At 33.0% G+C, this 13945-nt stretch overlaps 1 protein-coding gene across 1 annotated transcript in view; it reads right to left on the bottom strand.

Moving 5' to 3' along the window:
* The window catches only part of LOC140441682 (transcription factor Sox-14-like), a 49602-nt gene extending 38293 nt beyond the window's left edge, over positions 1-11309 (bottom strand). The window contains exon 1 of the mRNA XM_072532552.1: positions 10953-11309. Within this exon, the coding sequence (XP_072388653.1) occupies positions 10953-11158 (206 nt within the window). The 5' untranslated portion in view covers positions 11159-11309. The remainder of the gene's footprint in view (positions 1-10952) is intronic.
* Between the last annotated feature and the right edge of the window lie 2636 nt (positions 11310-13945).

The following is a 13945-nucleotide window of genomic DNA, read 5'->3' as shown; positions in this document are numbered from 1 at the left end:
GAAACAAGCAGAATCTCTATTGATATTTTGATTTTATTGTTAGTATCTTAAGGCGTAATTTGCATTTGATTTATGCGTATTTGCAGTGGTTATAATGACAATTTTTTTAAAACAAATTGTTTTCTGACTTTTAAAACTTTCTGATGACAAACGAGAGGAAAAAAAGAACATTTCTTTAAAGATCTAGAGCAAGCCTTCAGAAGATGTACCCGAAATGACATTAATATTGTATTAGGCTTCACTTGACTTGAATGTAAGAATAGGACGAGAGCGAATTTTATGCCCACGATAGGAAAGCATACAACATCAGTAGCGATAATGGATTACGACTTCTTCTTCTTTAAGTGCCGTCTCCCGATCGGAGGTTGGATATCATCATCACTATCTTTACTCTATCTACTGCTACTCTGAAGAGTTCTATGGAACTGCATTTAAACCAGTCCTCTAAATTCTTCAACCGTGACACTCTCCTTCTTTCTATACTCCTTCCTCCTCTTATCTTTCCCTGTATTATTAGTCTTAGCAGTTCATATCGCTGTCCCCTCATTACGTGTCCCAGATATTGTATCGTATTGGATTACGATACGACTGATAAACTTGGCAGCAGCACTAAATATGACAGTCGCTAGCACCTATTCTGATGGATGAACAACGAGTCAAATTAGTCACATCTTAATACATTTAAGACATGGAACAGACGTAATAAACTGCAGAAGTTATAGAGGGGCAAATATAGACTCAGATCATTGCCTAGTGATCTCAACATTAAGGGGTTGAATTTTAAACACTAGTGAAGAAAATAAAATGGATATACAAAAATAGAATGTGCACAAGCTGAGAGATGCGACAATTGCAGAACGGTACTCGGAAAATATTATCAACAGGCTAAGGAATCAAAATGTAAAAAATGAAGAAGGCCAGACAGATATAGACTCCTACTAAACCAGAATAAAGTAAGACATTGAAGCAGCAACGAAAGGTGAAATAGGAACTGAAATTTATGTCTGTAAAAATCATTGGTTTGACGATGAATGCAAGAATGCAACAAAAGACAAAAATGCAGCTTTCAGAAAGGTGCGTACCCGACTAACTAGAACAACTGTAGAGAATTACCAGACAAAGAGAAGGAAAAAAGAGGATACATAAAAGAAAAAAATGAAACAACTTAAATAGTACTTAAATATATAGAAAATCTCGACAGAGAGAAGGAATTCAGAGCATTCTATAAGAAAGTTAACATTAACAAAAAACAATTCAAGGCAACCACAATTTAGTGTAGAAAGCGACCTATTAACAAAAAGGAAAGATCTATTAAATAGATGGATTAAATACTTTAACCAGGAACTTAATAAAGAGGAAGAAAAAGAAGAAAACCTGAGGGACGAAGATGCAGTTAAAAACTAGCTAGAAACAAATCAATTGGAATATATAATCTCTAGGCTTAATTATATAAAGAAGGTGGCCACGATACGGTGGTAAGGCTGGTTTCAGAGATGGTAAATCAACAATTTATCAGAATGCAACCCTGAGACAAATTTTAAAGAAAACACTGAAATATTTCATAGATACTCATCACATTTATAGATTACAAAGCAGCCTAGGACTCTGTGAATAGAAGGGAATTGTTTCAATCAAGATTATATCAATATTGTCGAAAGAACAGAAAACGCTATACGAGAGGCGACCGTAGCATTAAAAGAATTAGCTACAAATATGGGTTTAATAATAAACACCAAAAAAAAACGAAGTATATGAAAGTAAGCACTTTACCACAAATCCTACAATCACTTGTTATAGAAAACGACGTCATCGAAGCAGTGAATAAATTTGTATACCTAGGAGCGCTCCTTAACACTGATAATAATACTACCGTACAGATTAATTAATACAAAAATAAAACTTTATCAGACAAATAATAGAGAAGTCTATTGAATATGGAAAACCAGCATACATGTGCTTTGTAGATTTAAAAAGTGCTTTTGACAGGGTGAAGCGAAATGACATCTTAAATTTATTACAAGCTGAACAAATAGACCATCAGATAATAAGGACAATTAATGAAATTAACAAGAACAACAAGACCAGAGTTATAATGCCAACAAGGGAAACAGAATGCATAGAACTAAAAGGAGGAATCCGCCAAGGAGACTCGCTCAGCCCATTGTTATTCAATATGGAGATGAATCAAATAATTCACGAAGTAACAAAACGACACGGATACCACATGGGAGCGCATAAAATCACGATACTATGCCATGCCGGTGATGCAGTACTAATTGCTGATAACGAAGATAACCTACAAAGGAAGCTCCACACCTTCAATATCACAGCAAACAAACTTACTATGAGAATATCAGTAGAAAAAACTAAATGTATAGTGATCAGTAAAGAGCCGCGTAGATGCAAACTAGAAATAGACGGCAAAATTGTAGAACAAGTAATAAAATTCAATTACCTAGGAGTAGAGATCACTAGTGACAGGGATATAAGAACAGAGACCACAAGGCAAGCATCAAAAGCGGCAAGAATAACTGGTTGCCTCCGAGAATCCATATGGAGAAACAAATATCTGACCATGAAAAGCAAAATGAAAGTATACAAGACAACAGTAAGACTAATCCTAACATATGCAGCGGAGACAAGGACCGATACAAGAAAGACGAAACAACAAATCAACAATATCGAAATGAAAGTATTAAGATCAATAGCGGGCATATCATTAAGAGACAGACAAACTAACAGAAGTATACGCGAACAATGCAAAATTCAAAATATGAACAGGTGGGTAAATACAAGAAAAAAAAAACTGGAACGAACATGTAAACCGAATGGGACCAGATAGATTGGCGAACATCTGTGAAAACAACAAGCCTTATAGCAGAAGACCCGTTGGAAGGCCGCCAAAAAGGTGGAAAGATAATGTACAGTCAACAACGACTGAAACAAATTAAGAGGCAGACAAACAGGAGTAATCCTAGTCGCGCGAAGAAGAAGAAGAAAAATAAAACTGCACAAAACAATAATACGCCCAGTCCTAACATATGGGTCAAAGAACTGAACTCAAAAAAAATGAAATGTTAGGATGTTTCAAAAGAAAATAACTAAGGCGAATCTATGGAGCCATTTATTGACGATGGAGTGGAAGAAGAAGAAGTTTATTGATTCAAAAATAGGGAAAGCCCTAATACATACAAAATTAATCAATTTATAACATTCATATATGATAAAAAATAACAATTACACTTAAAATATAGTATCTACACTTATTAAAAAATATAAAACAATAATATATAACATAAAACATGACAACCAAACAACTACCTAACTATTGGTGCTTTTAATATGGTCCGTTAATTTGCTTTTAAACATTTGTACAGATGAACAACTTTTAACTGTTTGAGGAAGCTTATTAAAAAGATCAAAACCCTTAAACAACAAAGAGTTTCTTGAAGCCGTCCTTTTTGTTTTCACAATGTGCAAATTGCACTTACCTCGAGTAGGGTAATTGTGAATATCACAATTCCGTGTAATAAACTCACAAAAGTAAGCAGGGGCCAAATTATTTAGAATTTTATAAATGAACAACATTGTAAGGTAAAAGACCCTTTGTTGAACTAAAACCCACTGCAGCATGCTAAGCATTGTTGCTATAGGTGTATATCTGTTTCCATCAATAATGATTCTCATTCCACGATTTTGTAATTTTTGCAACTGGGCCGATTGATTTAAATTGAAGAGAAAAATAACTGACGAGCAAAAATCGAAGTCAGGTTGAATAATCGCATTAAAAACTGTAATTTTAGTTGCAGTTGACAAATTTTTAGATATTCTTGAAAAAAAGTATAATTTTTTAGAAATCTTTTTTAATAGTGGAGATGACGATACAACTTCGAACTTTAAAGAATATACCAGGGACCAGAAATTGCAAAACATATTAAGATAGGACGTCTAAGACGGATAGGATATGTAATACGGATCGAACAAAATTACCCAGCTAGAAAAACGCTCCTTGATAGACCCATTGGTCAGAAGAGGAATACCTAGAACGATGTACCTTGATAACATCGATGAAGACATGAGAAATATGAGCATACGTGCTTGGCGGAGGAAGGCGATGGATAGGGACGACTGGAGAGAAATTCTTGAGGAGCCTAAGACCCACGCAGGGTTGTAAAGCCAGAATGATGATGATGTTTTCTGACTTTTAAAATTTAGCAAGCCTTAGCTGTTCCTTTTATTGTTTACATTTATACTTATTTACGGAAAATCGTTTATCAAGGACTTCTTGGTGTATTCCATCTCTTACTAATATTTGTGTCGTAAAAACTCTTGATGTACTACTGCCAAGATGATAAAGATGAAGATATCCAAGAAAAAAAAATAAAAAAAAAGAAAAAATTATGTAAAAACTGGAAAGGATTTTCATAATTCGCATAGAAAAACTTTATAAAATATTTAAACAGTTCACCAAATTTCATTACTTATAAGAAAGCCTCCACGTATCTAACATACTTTGTTAGAATTGAATTTAAGTCGGATTATTTGGGCGACCTCAAGGATTTTTTAAATCTATAAATAATTTTTTGACTTATCAACAAATAGAATATTTCGGTAAATATTAGCTTAAATTAAATTCAGAAGGCCGCATTGGCAAAGACTCGACAAGGAACTTCTTTTAAATGAAAAAAAGTTGAATTATGAGATGTATTTTCTCGGAGCAATTTTAAATGAAAAAAAGTTGAATTATGAGTAGTGGTTACTGAGTTACAACCGTTTAAAGACCAGAATTTGCGGCTAAGTTGTAAACAATACGATTATAATCTGCATAACATATATTACATACAAAAATAAAAACGATCGGAATGGCCTATGAAAAATACAAAAAAAAATAGATTGAAAAAAATTGAATTTCAAAGTTCAATGGCTTTTCAATGCAATTAAGATATGATCAGTTCGCCTCAAACAGTGGGGCGTTAATATTTAATTCCGATCGCTTGAAAAGTAAAAATATTTAATTTCCTGTATTTTATGTTCAGTAATAATATTGGATTTTGCTGTATCAAAGGCAAATAAAATGAATATAATATGTATATACAGGGCGTGTTAAAAGGAGTGGGACGGAATATTTCGAATACTTGAAATTATTTGTCAACATCAATTGTTCATCAACGTCTCTATAAGTCTCTATTTTACGTAGAGTGAAAATTATACGAATGGTTTTACATGCAGTAAAATTGGAAAATACTTTCCAAGTTGCTGGTATGACCAAATTTGACTAAAATACATCCAATACTTTACTTTCTGCAGACACTGTATTAAACATAACCTTGAAACAAATTGAAACTAAATCACTTCCGAGTTTTCAGCAAAACAAAAGGTTTAAACACGTGTAGTCCAGTAATTAATACCAAAGCTATTGAGAGTATACAGTCCAGTAATTAGACCAAAGGTACTTTATCGTTTAACTAAAACACACCACAAAGTCCGAATTGAATTCCTGAAACACTTTTTTGTTACTTCTTTTTAGCAAACGATTTGCCTATTCACTGTCTGATATTTCACTATCAGAGTCGTCACTATCTGAACTGTTTATCCGAATAATTAGAGGCCGGACCTCATCTATAACTCCTTATGTCTTCCGTATGTCTAATACAATTTTGCCATTGTTCTGCCTTTATTTGTTCTAGCAATTCTTGTTCTTGTTCAACAAAATTTTGGATGTCGATGATTTCTCTTGCTTATTTTATTTATTTCATCCTCACTGATGTTCTTAATTCTTCGGAATGTCCTCTCTGAGATACCGCAAGCATCGCATGTGGGTTTCTGAACTTCACAACAGATGTCAATGAACCCATATTATTTTTTTCAAAATTGAAATAAATTTCGACTTTCAGAACTTAACGCCGTCTTTCTGGAGATGACTGTATTTTATTTTCTTCCAAATTACTTATTTTACTTTAAAGTACCGCTTCACTACACTATTATAAAAATAGATACTTATATACAACTACTACACCCTAAAAAGGACGAGGGTTGTATAACAGACGAAAAAATCGAACACAAATTATTTAACAGCCAATGCTAAAGAAGCATAAAAACTGCATTGATTCTAATTGAAAAAACCGTTCGCATGTTTTAAATAGGATTTTTGCTGATTATGTATTTTGCTAAATTATTAAATAACACCAATACAACCCACGACCATCAATTAATTTTTAACGATAAACAGAAGTGTAATATGATGACAAGTTTAAATTTGATCTACTTTGTGTGGATTGTGTGGATTTTTATACGATACATCAGAAGAAATTAAAAAAATTAACATGTAATAAATTCACTATTTAAATAAATATTCCGCACTCGTACTATTGTAATAAAATATTAAAACCAATAAACGATAACTTGTTAAGCAGTGCTAATTGAAACAACAGAGAAGTAAAATGTGATTCATAAAGGTAGTGTAAAATATATCGCCGCTTATCTGGTACGCTAGAAATAAAGTTACCAGCATTTAATTGCAAAGCAGTCTTCTTAGGTGGAAAATACTTTAGATTTATCAGAATTTAAAAGGCCACAGTGACCTAGTTTAGCCGCTTGACTAATAGTACTAAATCGTCACCGCAATATAACCAGGATTTTAAAGCTGAGTAACGTACCGGTTAGATCAGGACATAGTAATCTCATTTATGTCACGTTTATGTCATAATTGAGAGTAACTGAAAATAATACGTATATTACATATTATCCATTTGCGAAAAGTGCAATCTCCAAATTATTTTTTAAATGTCAAATAGATCCACAATTTGTTGAAAATTGTGGATCCCATAATTTGTGGAAAATATGATTCTAGATTCAACGAAGAATCTGTACAATAATGAAGATTGGTGTTCTATTAAAAACAAGCGGAATAACGCCACATGCAACAGCTTGCATAGTCTAAAATAATTTTTGGTTCTACTTGATTCTGGAAAACTTCGATATTTTTTCTAACTTGACACAATTTCCATGTTCTGCGAAATGTAGAGTGAAACGCACTACGTATTGAGAAATTTATATCGAAACGTAAATGTATTCAATATTTTAAGATGTCAAGTTTGTTCAAAAATCTACCTTTTTGTTGCATACTTTTTAATAAAAATACAAAGTACCAAGATTAGAAAATCACTTCTTATAAAAAACTAATTTTTTATAGAATTGTAATTGTACTCATATAATAAGTTTTGCAAAATCAGACGGAGAACCAAATATTTTTTTACTTGTCTGAAAATGACCAGTATGTGTTTATATTTCTATAATTACTTAAGCTGAGGAAATGTGGACTACCTCCTGAACGACCTGAACAACCTCCGAAAACTAAGCCGTCAAATCATCAGCAACTCCTGCAAGAGGAAAGCCTCTGAAAACTTATCGGAGAAGCCATCAAAAATTATTCTTTTGGAGATTTGAACAGAAGTCTTCTTTTAAACAACACCTGGCAACAACGGACGTCTCTGGCAAGTCCTCCAAGTCACCCCACAGGTGAATACAAATGATGCCCAACAAAGTACCTATTGTTTTTGGCAGTCCTAAGAATTTAAGTTGCTTGACGAAAGCAGAGACATATGACTTGAATGGTACATTTCAATATGCGCCAAAATTTTTCTTGCAATTATTTTCTATCCATGGTATAAACGGAAATATCACATGCTCAAAAATATTTTCATTGAACAGTTTCTTTATCGAAAACCTACTCGCTGAAGTTTCAGATCTCAAATATATTTAGATTTCAGATTCGGCTAATAGGCCACTTATCGTGAGACAATGATATAAATATCCACAAGGAATCTAAGTTCCTGTAGTTTGGCTGTATACCATATATAACAAAAAAATTTATTAAAAATCCTTTATAAAAGGTATATAATTTAAAAACCCAATGGGGCTATATCATATCAAAACGTTTTCGGAATCCATGTTCCATCATCAGTGCACTAGGTGGGTATACATGTATTGAGCCACTAAATTTGTGGGTAAAAACCCGTTAAAAATTGTGTTTTAAAATTTGGTTTACATTATATTGTGATAAATTCTAAAATGTTAAAGTTTTCAGTGGATTTGGTAACATGGCGACGTATGACTCCACGTGAAGTTGGAATTTTAAATATCTAGGTTGTTATATTACCGAAAAATTAGACATAGATAAACAGATAAAATGTAGAACTAAGGGCTCGTGCAACTTTTTTAGAAATGGGGTCACTCTTCTGTAATTATAAGTTAAGATTTCAACTTTAGAAATACATGATTAAATGTTAAATACGGTTAATTGTCTTATATATGGTATTAAAGTATGGACCTTGAAAGTATCTAGGGTTAAAGATCCTATTATAAGATTTGTTCCTAATGAGAACCCTATCTTTAGAGCCTCGTAAATGTTGCAGCCTGGTGAATGACGTGAAAACTAAGGTCTGGTAGTTTTTTCAGTAGTTTGTGAAGGGATCAACTGTCTTTGGTCTAGTATTACCTGTCAATAAATCTTATCTACTGCCTTTAATTGTATAGCTTAGAAAAAATTCCAAGGATGAGTTAATGAACGGAACATCCGCTGGTTCCATTTCTGCTTAATACCCTTCAGGATGAATTCATACCGACATATTCATTATGTCGTTTAAGCACTTTGTAAAGCAGACAAAGCCCTCAAAAGATGACCCAGTTCTCCTTTTCCTCGACGGACATAAGAGCCATACGAGAAACGTGAACTTTATAGACCGGGCACGAAACAACAATGTGAGCATCGTCTGCCTACTCCATCACTCAAGCCACAAAATACAGCTTCTGGACATTGGATAATGTTCCTATTAAAAACATTTTACGCAAACGCTATTGAAGATTGACTTTATTCAAACCCTAGCAAGGTTATGATAAATTAAAGGTCAGAGAGTTTTGTCAAACAACTCTGTCAACACTCTCAAAAAGACAGATTTATACTCACTAAACAAATATATTTTTAGTGCACATCCCGAACTCTGCAGATCTACTTCCAGAAGGAGGTTAATCCCAAGCAGAATCACAACCATTCGGTAGCGGTTCTGGGTAAGATATCATTAGCCCAGAATACATGGTTCCGCTTCGACGACTACTCCCCAAGGACCCCTCTAAGCCAGACAGAGCTCGCAATCTAATGCAATTCGAAATCTGATGAACGCTAAAAACAAGCCAAATACTCAAAGAAATAGGAAAATAATGACGGAGAAAACGTTTCAGGTGAAGGGGTGGATAAAGTAGTTAAAACAGGAAAAGAAAAACTACCCGGAGTGAAACTTAAATCAAACCAAACCAAAGGCAAACATTACGTTAGTGACACGAGCGATAAAGAAGATGATAAAATTTCTCTCCTCGACAGCAGCGTGGACATGAACGATATTGATGCAGAATGCTTTTTTTGTGTATATTTGTATTCTTCTGGCAAAAAAAAGCAATGGTGATAATGCAGAAGATGATTCCTACGGGATAATAAGGATTATGGGGCAGATGACATCTTCCTGTGTAAGATGTGCTAACAATTTAAGTTAAAAATAAAAAGAATAGTAATTGTTTGCTAAAAATCGCTAAAATGTAATATTAATGAAAGTTTTACTGTGTAATTAATTATTTGCTAACATGTTTTAATGTTTACAGTGTTTACTTGCTTATGTATTAATATAGTTTAGGAATAAATGGGAATTTTGACATTTTTAAAAAATTAATTTATTGGTAAAAAAAAGGTTAAATTGGTAAAAAAATTAGTTTAAAATTAGTTATGAATCTGTTGCAGTATATTAATATTAATTATCAGCCATTTTTATAATTTAAGACTTCTTTAATCCTTAAACTTTACGATTACGAAGAGGTTTAAAAAAAGAGTCTCATATTTGGATCCATTGCCCTAATGATTGCGAGCTTCCAGACTTTTGAAATGTGGTTGTATAGACTATGAACTAACACTAAAGTACCTTGGACGGATAAACAGACAAATGAAGCAGTTCTCAGCAGAAAAGAAGTTACTCGTCAACTGATTGATGGAGTCAAATCCAGGAAAATAGCGTATAATGTGGGTAAAACAGTATAATATTCTTTAGCTAATTATAACGAATTAAGTCAAAGGACGCAGTGGAATTGGTAGAAAACAAGCCTCGTGGTTGATGAATGTTCGCCAATGTTAAGGGGACTTAATAAGGCACATTGTGAAGATGGCGTTAGGATCTGATGCTACTCCGAAACAGATAATAAGCAAGTCTAGATATGTTGGACTAAAACATTAATGTAGGATTTACACAAAAGCTATGTAATATTACAATGTGATAACGTCTACGAGAATATCTCTTTGAAATCGACCTGTTTCAACAAAAATAATGGAAATATATTTTTTGCTCACAGAAACTGAAATAATGCAAAAATCAACAAAAACAAAATAATCTGATTGTTCCCAAAAATTATTAGTAAAATTTAGTTGTACGAAACGGTAATTTTTAGCATTTAATCGACTTAATTTTGGTTTAAATGACATTTCTAGATACAAAAATTCTGTAGGAATAGTCTAATTTCAATAACAAAAGAATAGTTTATAGGGATAAAAAAATTACTATCGATTTCTATCTTAAAATTTTGGGGAATTCAGAGCTCATTAGAAAAGTCAAACTTCAGCTATATTTGCATAATAATCTGTGTCTTTTACAAACAAGATTTGGCACATTCTGCGCTAATATTTAAAAGCCTACTTTACGCAAATATCACACTTATCTATCAAAAATTAAGTATCAACAATATGTCCACATTCTATATAAGGTATATAAAAATAAAAGTAGTTCTAGCAGAACTAGTTTTCAAATACCTGAATATCTGAAAGAATAAATATTGATAACATTATTTACTAGAAAACTAACTAACGGTGAAAATGTTGACAGTTACCAAAACAAAGTAAATTTAATAATTTATCCTACCTTAATCTTTTGGCTTCATCGATGAAAGGCCTTTTCTCACTCTCACTTAACAACTTCCACTCAGCTCCTAGTCTTTTCGAGATTTCTGAATTGTGCATCTTTGGGTTTTCTTGTGCCATTTTCCTTCTCTGACCCCTCGACCATACCATAAAGGCATTCATTGGTCTCTTGATATGCTCCTGGCTCAAGGGTTTCGGTGACGACATTCTCGCGGAAAAGATAAAACAACAAATATAACCAAGAATTCTTATTTGTTTTATATCTAAAACCGGTAAAGATTATTCGTTAGACATACCGATAAATCGAAACTAACTGATATCGATAAGATGTTCTTTCGCGAGTAGTCTAGTTGATAGACTGGCTTAAACGGTTTTGTGACAGTATTTTCGAATCTCTTCCCCGATTTTCGAATGAGGAGTGGGGGTGGTGTTTGGGGGCGGAGAAATTATTTGTGTTCCGAGGCGGTAATACACATCTAACTGCGAGATTAGCGCCGATGTGAAGGAATTGGTTAATGGTAAATTGGAGGTTTGTTGAGGAAAAAGAAAACAAGCAATTGCGGGCTCATTATTTTTCAGAGCGGGTAAAATATTAAAAATTTTTCTTCACATCTGCACAATGATAGACAATTATATGTATTATTTTTTGTCTCTAGGATTAGGAAAATAAATTAATTATATTTTAATAGCGTGGACCAATACTTTTTGAAGTTTATTTAATAAATACAATTATAAAAATTAAACATTAATCAAATAATTATAATTACTCATACAATTACTAAAAACGTTTATACTAGTATACAGGGATGTTAAAAATTGCGTAAAAATTTAAAACAGATGTGTTCTCTTCACGTGCCATATGAGAATTACTCGACGTTGGTGATCACCATTGCGAAGGCTTCTTCATTTTCTGCGACATGAAATAATTGTCCTGTATTTGATATCTGAGTCGATTCACGAATATTTTTTATCCAAGAAACCTGTTTTCTTCCTACAAATCTACGACCTTTTATTTTGCCTTTAAGGATCAGTTGTAGTATTCTATATCGATTTCCTCTAACTATATGTCCCGGATAAGACATTTTCTGGTGTTTAAAAGTTTTTAGCAATTCTTTATTTTTGTTGACCGTCCTGAGTACTTCCTTGTTAGTTTTTCTTGCTGCCTAAGGTATCTTCAGCATCCATCTATGAATCCACATTTCCGATGCTTCAATTCTGTTCATGCTTAATACTTTTAGTGTTCACACTTCTGCTCCACACAAAAGTACAGACCAAATATAGCACTTAACCGTTCTTTGTTTTAGTTATAAACTAAAGAAATGTCTTTATTTTCATTTTATGTTGGTCTGCTATGGGAGTTACCAAATATTTAATTTGTTAAACTTTTTTAACTTGGACTTGGACTTACATTTAATTGACGCTCTGCATTTGGATGTGCTTACTACCAAAGACTTAAAATTTGGTTTTGTTTGAGTTTATTTAAATGCTCATTTGATCTCCTACTTTGCGAATAAAATCAAGCACAATTTGCAGACAGAATTTCTAACAGAATTACTGTATCGCCCGCACACCTTATTATATTTTTATAAAGTAGTTCCAGTTGCTTTTTATTCCATATGGTTGTATCTTAAGTGCCGATGTCATTATGAGACTAAGCATTGAACAATGTTGGAGATAACATGCCATGCCATACATGTCTAGTTACATACTTCAGTGTATTAATAATATAAATTCGGTGACAAATTATTAAAAAGCAATGATTTATTTTTTCATTTTTAATTTTTATATTAATACTATTCCAAAAATTAACAAAAAGATACAAAAAGTAGAATAGAACGATCATATAAGCTGAATGACAACAAACAGGGTAGTAAGGGAGGCGGAAAACGGTTCTTTAAGAGAAAGACGACCAGTAGGAATACCACGAAAACGATGGAACGACAACTTACTAGAGGCACATTGAAAAACAGACAGAGTCATGTCTCTGTCTGTTTCAAAGGAAAATGAAAAAAAAAAAGTTCCTACCAAGTCTTTAACCGACACAGAAATTTTTATCTTGAGTCATACCAATATTAATCTCCTTCAGAGTCATGTATATATCTCCTAAGCGTCTCTTACTAGATATGTTTTGGTCTATTTCTCCTACTCCTTACAACAAAACTGCATTCTAGCGCTTCTTCATATTAGGGGATTATTATTGCGTTGAAATTGACTTAACCATCTTAACCAATGATCTTTTATTTTTGCATCAATTCTTACCATAGTAAAACTTTCATTTATGATTTTATCCTCTATTGTCATAATACTTATCCATCCAAGTAATTTCATTTCCTCGAAATGCATTCGTTGTTGTACTTTTTTTTAACTTTTCAAAATTTAGTGCCGTACATTTTCTTTAGTTTCATTAGAGCTTTTCTGTCTGATGTCTAAAATTATCATGCAGTGCCATGCGTTACGTAACATTGTCAGCCTGCCAAATGGTTTAAATTCCAAGTAAGTTTGTGGTACCTAGTCAGTTAGATAAAGGATCATGCAAGTTTTAACTACTTCTTGTGAGGTTGTCCATTCATATGTCGCCTATACTAAAAGTATTTAAGCAGGTGCCCTATGATTTCTTTCGTTCATCACTACAATGTGACCTCAAGAATAGAATACAACTAGCAGAATCTCACAATAGTGCATTCTACAGCGATTTAAAGGACAAATGAGCTTCTTTGCATTGTGCGTTACAATAAAGCATCGTCTGAGGATGTCGATTGGCTCGACGAAGACGAAGTTCATGCAAGTGGTTTCATAATTCCGGAACTCTCTTTGTCTGCTCTTCGGATGTCAGTATTACAAGAATACGAACAGTTGTCATGGACAGAGAAATAGTATCGGCAATTGAATTGTTTTTGACTTGCCCACTTTTTCTTCCATTTTTATCAACAAAAGATTTAGAAACTCTATTAGTAGACTTATGGTATACTCTGAAGCAGATATTGTAGTCTTAAT

This window comes from Diabrotica undecimpunctata, chromosome 5, assembly GCF_040954645.1.
Source record: "Diabrotica undecimpunctata isolate CICGRU chromosome 5, icDiaUnde3, whole genome shotgun sequence".
Lineage (NCBI taxonomy): Eukaryota > Metazoa > Arthropoda > Insecta > Coleoptera > Chrysomelidae > Diabrotica > Diabrotica undecimpunctata.
This window is presented reverse-complemented; position numbering and strand designations above follow the sequence as displayed.